Below are 7,175 nucleotides of genomic sequence, written 5' to 3' on the forward strand. Positions count from 1 at the left end.
ACTGATGGCATTGTTTGGCTGATTTAATGAGGCTTCCAAGATGCAGGGGACCACTACCTGATTGTCTTCATTGGTGAGGCGTTGCAAACAACGCTGTACAACATGATTGCCATTCAAGTCTTTTATCAAAGTAACAACACCCGGTTCAAGTGCTGCTATAACCAGAGAAATTTGTTCTGGAGTCTTTAAAGTTTCTATCAATTTCTGTACAGCTCGTGTCCTATAACAACACTTAAGTTTCAGTAGCCAAATCGCTGTAAACTGTGAAACTTGAAAAACAAAGGGTGAAACATAAATTGCTTCTAGTGGTTAAACTCAAGGAGATGCCAAATAAGAATAAGATAGTCCATATGCAGTATTTATCCACATACAATATAGTTCAATCAAATTATTGACAAACTCAAACTCAATAAAATTGACACTTACCCATGCATGTTAAGAGATATATTGACAAGCTCGCCTGGTTTCCTAGTTACTGCAAGAAGTATTTGCATCTTATGTTCTTCAGTGCACACCTCCAAAAGCTTTTGGACAAGATAATTCCCAAACGGATCAGTCATGAGTTCAATTATGTGATCAATAATTTCCACAAAAATTTTCTGCACATCCTCAAGACTCCCCTCCTCGAACTTCTTCTGTAGAAAACGACAGCCATGTTGGTCCTTTGCTATAAGATATATCCGGCCTTCTACTTCTTCCAATGAACTGTATTTAGCTTGCTGCTGCTGAGGATTAGGTAATACATTGGATGAAAGCTCATGTTCTGTGATTCGAGAAGGTACTCCTTTAGAATTTGCACGATTATCCAACTGAAAAGGCCCTGAAAATGAAGAAGAAGGATATTGTCCATTTAGATATGGCCTTGCACTACCGTGCCCATTACTTAACAAGTCCTTTTTTCGTCCCCCTGGAGATGATGAATTGATTGTTGTAACGGAATTCACACCACGTGAACCATTTCTAGTCAAAATCCTTTCAGGAAAATTAGGTTTTTCTTGTTGATCCAAAATTGCAACCATCCGAGGATCCTTGAGTGAAAGAGAACCAGGTTGAGACATCCTCGTACTTGCAACAGGCTGCATCTGACAATTAGAAAAGGGGCAACTTTCTCCACTGCCACAGAAACAATGACTGTTATACCTTGAAATGTTTCCACTTTGCAGAGGAAACTCTGGGTAATTATGAGTCAATGTCCCTGTCATACCTGGAATAGGACTAGCACAATCTCCTTCTGCAGTAGCTGTTCCGCTTTGATGGATGCCGTGAGGCTGTTCAAGTTGTTGAAAATTTGTCATAGGACCTTGCGGTCTGAGGCCCAAGTTAGAGCCATTTCCAGCAATTGTAGACAGCACCGGATTGGGCAGACCAGACAATGCTTGAGCCTGCTGCAATAAAATATACTGCTGGTGCATTTTGTTACGCCTTTCATCCTCAATTTGCTGCCATGTCAAGTACATTGGATTCATCTGCTGCAGAGCAGAAACAGGGGAACATTGAGGTTGCAAGTAGGATCCAAAATGGGGGTCTGAAAAGTATTGTTGCTGCAAACCTAATACAGAAGACCCAACCTCTGTACCAGAACTAGTTGAACTTGGCAGAACCTGATAGGGGCGCACTGGTGGCCCCCCTGAAGAGTATAGAGGAAACTGTCGCCGACAGTCTGGGTCCAACAATACTCCTGAAGCATCATAAAATGACCCAACAGAACTGTTTCCAGATGCAACTGCACCGTAAGTATTATGTTTCAAAAGCATGTCAATTTCTCCAGCATTTCCGTTATTATTTGCAAAATGGATAGGATACTTGATCCCATGTATGCCTACTGAAGCTGGAACAGTTGCCTTTGAGCCTGGAGAATTTAATGTATGGGTAAAAGGTTCTGAAACAGGCATGCCCGTTACATTGAGGCCAGAATATGCTACACCAGATTGACTTGGACCCTGCCCATCATCTACAAGTCCATTACCAAACCCTCCTCCATTCCCAACTGGCTCTTGAATTGCCTGTTCAATTACATTGTTTTTTTCAAAATTCAAATTTGCAAACGCACTCGCAAGGGACTGATGGTCTGGGAAAAATTGTTGGGCGGGCAAAGAAACCCTATTATGATGCATTGTTAAAGTGGAGAGCTCTTCTACTTTCTCCATCTTGTTTTGCTGGCGTAATATTGCTTGTGATGGAGATAGTTGGACTTCTTGGAGTTGAGGGGAGTCCACTCTCCCGCAGCCATCCATGGGCAAGTTGCTATAGAATGATTTAAGAGGATGGTTGGATGTGTGAGAATGTGAAGCAATCTTGCTTCCTACATGGGATTGAGACATATTCTTTACTTCCTGATAATCCTGATAAAAATCCTCATATGTCTCTGGGATGGAAGACTTACAAGCATTAGTAGAACAACTCCCACTCTTTTCACCTTTGGGAGACTTGTTATTGACTCTATGAAGCTCCTCTAGATGAGGAGGAGCTGAGGTTGCACGGGGAATTTCTCCCAGCAGCATCTCAAACTCCTCCTCGTCCTGTTTCGTGCCTTTCATATTCAGCTACCAGGCAAAGAACAGAACCAAACTCGATCAGGGAAGCCAGCTCTATATGCACAGTGATAACTGTTCTGCTTTCACTCACTGTCTTATAATGTTACTGCAGCCATCAGCCGATCAATTGCAGGTTAAAGACTAACCAGCCAGGACTCCATGGAAAACAATTTCCTGACCCAAATCACCTCAAAAAGGCCAAAATATTCAGATTCAGAGACCCTCTTTTCAATGACAGTTAAAGTCCCCACACACTCAAAGCCCACAAAACCTCCTACTGGAGGGTTTCAAGATACCAAAATATAGGGAAATGAATAGCTTCCAAACGAATCCCAAAAGCCTCCTGCTGGATGGATTCCCAAGCTATCAGAAGGTTGACAAATAAATATATCTGCCAGGTAGTAGGAAGTTAAAGTCCCCACACACCAAGCTTTTAACACAAGGCCAAAACCCTCCGGTCAGAGCATTCTCAAAGATATTAAAAGGTAGGCAAATTAATATGTCAAATAAAGAAGCTATAAAATTACCCTTAAAGGCCGCACATGCCAAGCTTGCAAACAAGCCCAAAACCCTCCTGTTAAAGGATTCTCGAGCTATCAACTTTAGGCCATAGAATATTCAACCAGGTAGTTGTAAAAATTCCATTTGCCCAATGAGTTTATGGGTTCATGAACAATATATAGAAAGAATTCAAAAAGATTGGATTCAACGACATCTGCGAGTTCCCTTATCCAATAAACCCCTTTTTGGGTCCTCAAACAAACAGTAATGTGCTACTTAGCAATCACAAAAAGGCTACAATTCATCCACATTTAGCAAATTCTTCCCAAAATTGCACTGCAAGCAATAAATACGGCATTGGGTATTCAAGAAACCCCAAGATAAACTCTCCCACATTTAGCAAATCGCCCGCCTCAACCACTAGATTATCAAAATTTACAGAAAAAATCCGGCTATTAAAGGATAATTTTCATCTTGGACTCTCTGTAAATAAGAAAACAGCACCTTCGGGTTAAATTTATTCCGATAAAAGCATGCAGCAGCGCTAACACCCAGTTCCAGATATCAAACACATTGCATGAAATCAATAAGATCGGATCAGAGAGGCACCAACCTTACAACAACCCTCGTCGTATAAACAGATATACTGATTATATCGATAGCTCTCAGATTCAATGACCAGCTCAATGCACAGAGGGAGAAGGCGGCGGGTCAGTGAAGAATAAAAATGGAGGACGAGAAGGCGAAGGCAAAGGCAGGCAGGAGGAATAAGCATGCATTGTGCATTGCATTGCCTTCCCCCAATTTCAATTTAACATTGCCAATGGCAATGCAAGATACGCACAAAAATTCAACATCAACGAATATAGGACTCCCAAATTTGGACAAATATACTCACAAAAGTAACACTTCTACATACATACAGATACTGAAAATACACAACCCCGAACCCCAACAGAACAAAAAGAATGAATTCATCAGTAGGTACTTTTGATTTTGGTTTTATTGTAATAAATTTCGATTAATGATTTTTAATGTAAGGTTTGATTTATGAATTTTTCAAAGTTATTTTTCCCTGATCAATGGATCTTGGTTTTTTCTCATGTGCATTTCCTTAGGGATGGATCACAGGTTGGTGGCCCACCCTAATCTTCAATTGGATTAGGTATTTTAGCAGTTGCTGGCAAGAGGTTAATGGATGAAAGTTTGGTGAATTAAGTCATGGCATACGATTAGCGTGTGATGAAATTTTTTTAATATTTTACTAAGTGGTCAAAAGTCAAGAGTGGACCAAGGCCTTGGCCAAGGGAGAATGGGGTTTATTTTATGAGTTTGGAAAGCAGTTATGACTGCAAGTTTGTGTGTGGTTATTAATAATACATTGGGATAAGTAATTTGAGGAGTTACTATTGGGTATGTATTATTTTTATTATGATTTATTTTATTTAAAATAATATGTTATTATAATTTATAAAATATAGAGTTAATTGAGTTTAATTTTGGTGGTTGATGAAATTATTGTTATATTTTTTATTTATGTTTAAGTCTTATTTATTATTTTTATTATGATTTATTTTATTTAAAATAATATGTTATCATAGATTATAGAGTATAAAGTCAATTGAGTTTAATTTTAGTAGTTTATTATGATTTATTTTATTTAAAATAATATGTTAGTGTAGATTATAGAGTCAATTGAGTTTAATTTTGGTGGTTGATGATATTATTGTTATATATTTTTTATTTATGTTTAAGTCTTATAAATTGACATGTTAGTTTGGAATAAAGTGATTATATTGTGTTTTTAAGAAAGTATATATTATAATATGGATAAAAAGATAAGACATCACTAATTCAAAACTATAAATTCTAATTAATCTAGAAGCAAAAAATAAATAAATAAATAAAATAAAATTACCCTTATAATAAAATGAGTAAATAAAAAATTCAATTCAAGAATTTAATTCTTATTTTATTATTAAATAAAATTCTAAATAAATCGATTTGAGAATTTAATTTTTATTTTGTGGTTAAATAAAATTAAATAAATAATAGTATTATTTTTATCTCTTTTCTTTTAGTAATTGTCCTCACTATTGGTTTGATAAATGATATATGATAGGTTTTTCCACTTTAAAAAAATATATATTGAGGTGTGAAAGCTTGACCAACTATCTAAAAAAACATTATAGATGCAAGAAGGTACCACGGGTGTGTCTAAATCATAATCGAAAATGTTTGCATTATGCCTTCTCTATATTATAATTGGAAATGATTTTGTTGGGTCTTCTTTCTTAATAATATTTTTCATTATACTAAATGCAATAAATGTTTAAGTAATATTTTTCATTATATTGAATGCAATAAATGGTTATTTTATCAGTTGTGAAATTCACGCCAGGAGTAAACTCAATAGACATACATAGTCGTTCCTGGGAATGGACCACCAGACTTGTGAGGACTTAACCCCATACATAGCCACGGGACTTTGGAATAAATGTTTATGTAAGTGTTCTTTTTTATATCTATGGTTTAAACTCAATTTTGGATGAAGAAAAGAAGTTTAGTTATGAATGTTAACAAGAGTTGCATGTAGCTAACTCTTGCCAAATAAGTTTGAATATAAATGTATGTTAACTAAGAGTTGCATGTAGCATAACTCTTGCCAAATAAGTTTGAATATAAATGTATGTTAACTTTGATAAAGACTAATAGCTACATTATAAAAAATAGAATAGCACTAAGATAAGTATAATGTATTGTAAAAAGAAAATAGAAATAAAATAATTTCAAATAATCTCAATTTCCAAATCCTATTAAATCTCCTTTTATGATCATATAACTCCAACTAATGTTTTTCACAAATTTTAATGTAGTTTCATTAAATAATAGTAATTGTGAATTGGTATATATTAACTAACCATTTATATTATTACTATATATTATAATAATTATTTCAACAAAATTATAATAATTATTTCAACTAATAATATTAATTATTCCCCGGATCTGGTTGTCCTACACAATCAAGCCACTTGCCCATAGATTGAATGATGACGCCCTCCACTTGGCATCTAGCATCCCTAACACACGTAACCATGTTCATGCCTCCATTTAATATTCACCCCTCGCAACATCACCACAAGCCCGGCATTAATGTTCGCTCAGTTGACAGCCTCGACATATTTACTCTCTGCATTATGCTCTCAATTTGGAATTTTCCTCTGCCTCTCTCGACTTCCTTGCCCAGTGCCTAGCTTCACCTACATGTTTGTTATGCCTCTGTAACCAGTGACACCCTTGAGCCCCTTGCACATCCTGCGGATCTCAATTGCACCACCATGAGCCGAGAACAAGGAAGAGTCCATCATGTTGGACGTGGGAGGGGAAGAGGCAGGCCACCCACTACCCCTATTGTTGACGAAAATTGGGTTATATTTGACAATGTTATTCATGCTCACATCGAACGTTAGCTCCTTGAATTAGAGGTCAAGGAGGTTCGTCGTGGGCAAAATCACTTTAGGCGCTTTGCAAACTTCTCGTGCATCGCTTCCTCACTCAGGAACGCGAAAAAATCTAGAGCAACTTGTTGGATTACCGAACTCTCTGCCAACAATGGCCACTTTACCTCATCCCTCTACCGCCTCTCCCGCGACCTGGACATTGACTTCCCTCCTCCTCCACCCCTGACCCTTCGGTCTTTGTCTTTATTCATCTCCGCTCCACATCGCCTTCCACCATCTTTGCAAATGATCCCAACCTAACTCGTGGATAACATGATGCACTAGCTCCTCCAAAGAATACCCCTCTAACGACTTCCAAGCTCTCACCTCCTTGTCTCAGTTTGCATGGATGTTACATCATAGAAGAACCTGAGGCAGAAGTTGTCCAAGCCATCCCTCGCAAACGAAGGACATGCTCAGCAGCATCAAGTTCATGCTTTTCCTAGTCTTTGTGGTGCCAGCTAAGTTCAAACAAGTTCCCTCCTACACAGTCAGTTTTGGAATTATGTCTACTCTCCAAATGTATGTCGAACATTGGCCTTGTTTCACCACATAAGGTTGGTTTTTGGTTTTATTTTCACATGCATTGTAATGGCCCTAAACTATAAACTTTTGTAAGGCCTTTCTGGTTTCCCCC

The 7,175-nt window shown here is 37.4% G+C and overlaps 1 protein-coding gene across 3 annotated transcripts in view; it reads right to left on the reverse strand.

Moving 5' to 3' along the window:
• The window catches only part of LOC149267122 (uncharacterized), a 93,120-nt gene extending 89,117 nt beyond the window's left edge, over nucleotides 1-4,003 (reverse strand). The window contains exons 1-3 of one of the 3 annotated variants that reach the window (XM_089431468.1): nucleotides 3,649-4,003; nucleotides 427-3,518; nucleotides 58-220 (exon numbers count right to left, since the gene is read on the reverse strand). In XM_089431468.1, coding sequence (XP_089287594.1) covers nucleotides 58-220; nucleotides 427-2,537 — 2,274 coding nt within the window. In that variant the 5' untranslated portion in view covers nucleotides 2,538-3,518; nucleotides 3,649-4,003. Of the gene's footprint in view, nucleotides 1-57; nucleotides 221-426 lie in introns of all 3 variants that reach the window. The other 2 variants (XM_089431464.1, XM_089431462.1) reach the window with 2 other exon arrangements.
• Nucleotides 4,004-7,175: the final 3,172 nt, after the last annotated feature.

Source organism: Pinus tabuliformis, chromosome 6 (genome assembly GCF_031772625.1).
Source record: "Pinus tabuliformis cultivar Carrire ecotype Pingquan chromosome 6, CPIR1, whole genome shotgun sequence".
Classification (NCBI taxonomy): domain Eukaryota; kingdom Viridiplantae; phylum Streptophyta; class Pinopsida; order Pinales; family Pinaceae; genus Pinus; species Pinus tabuliformis.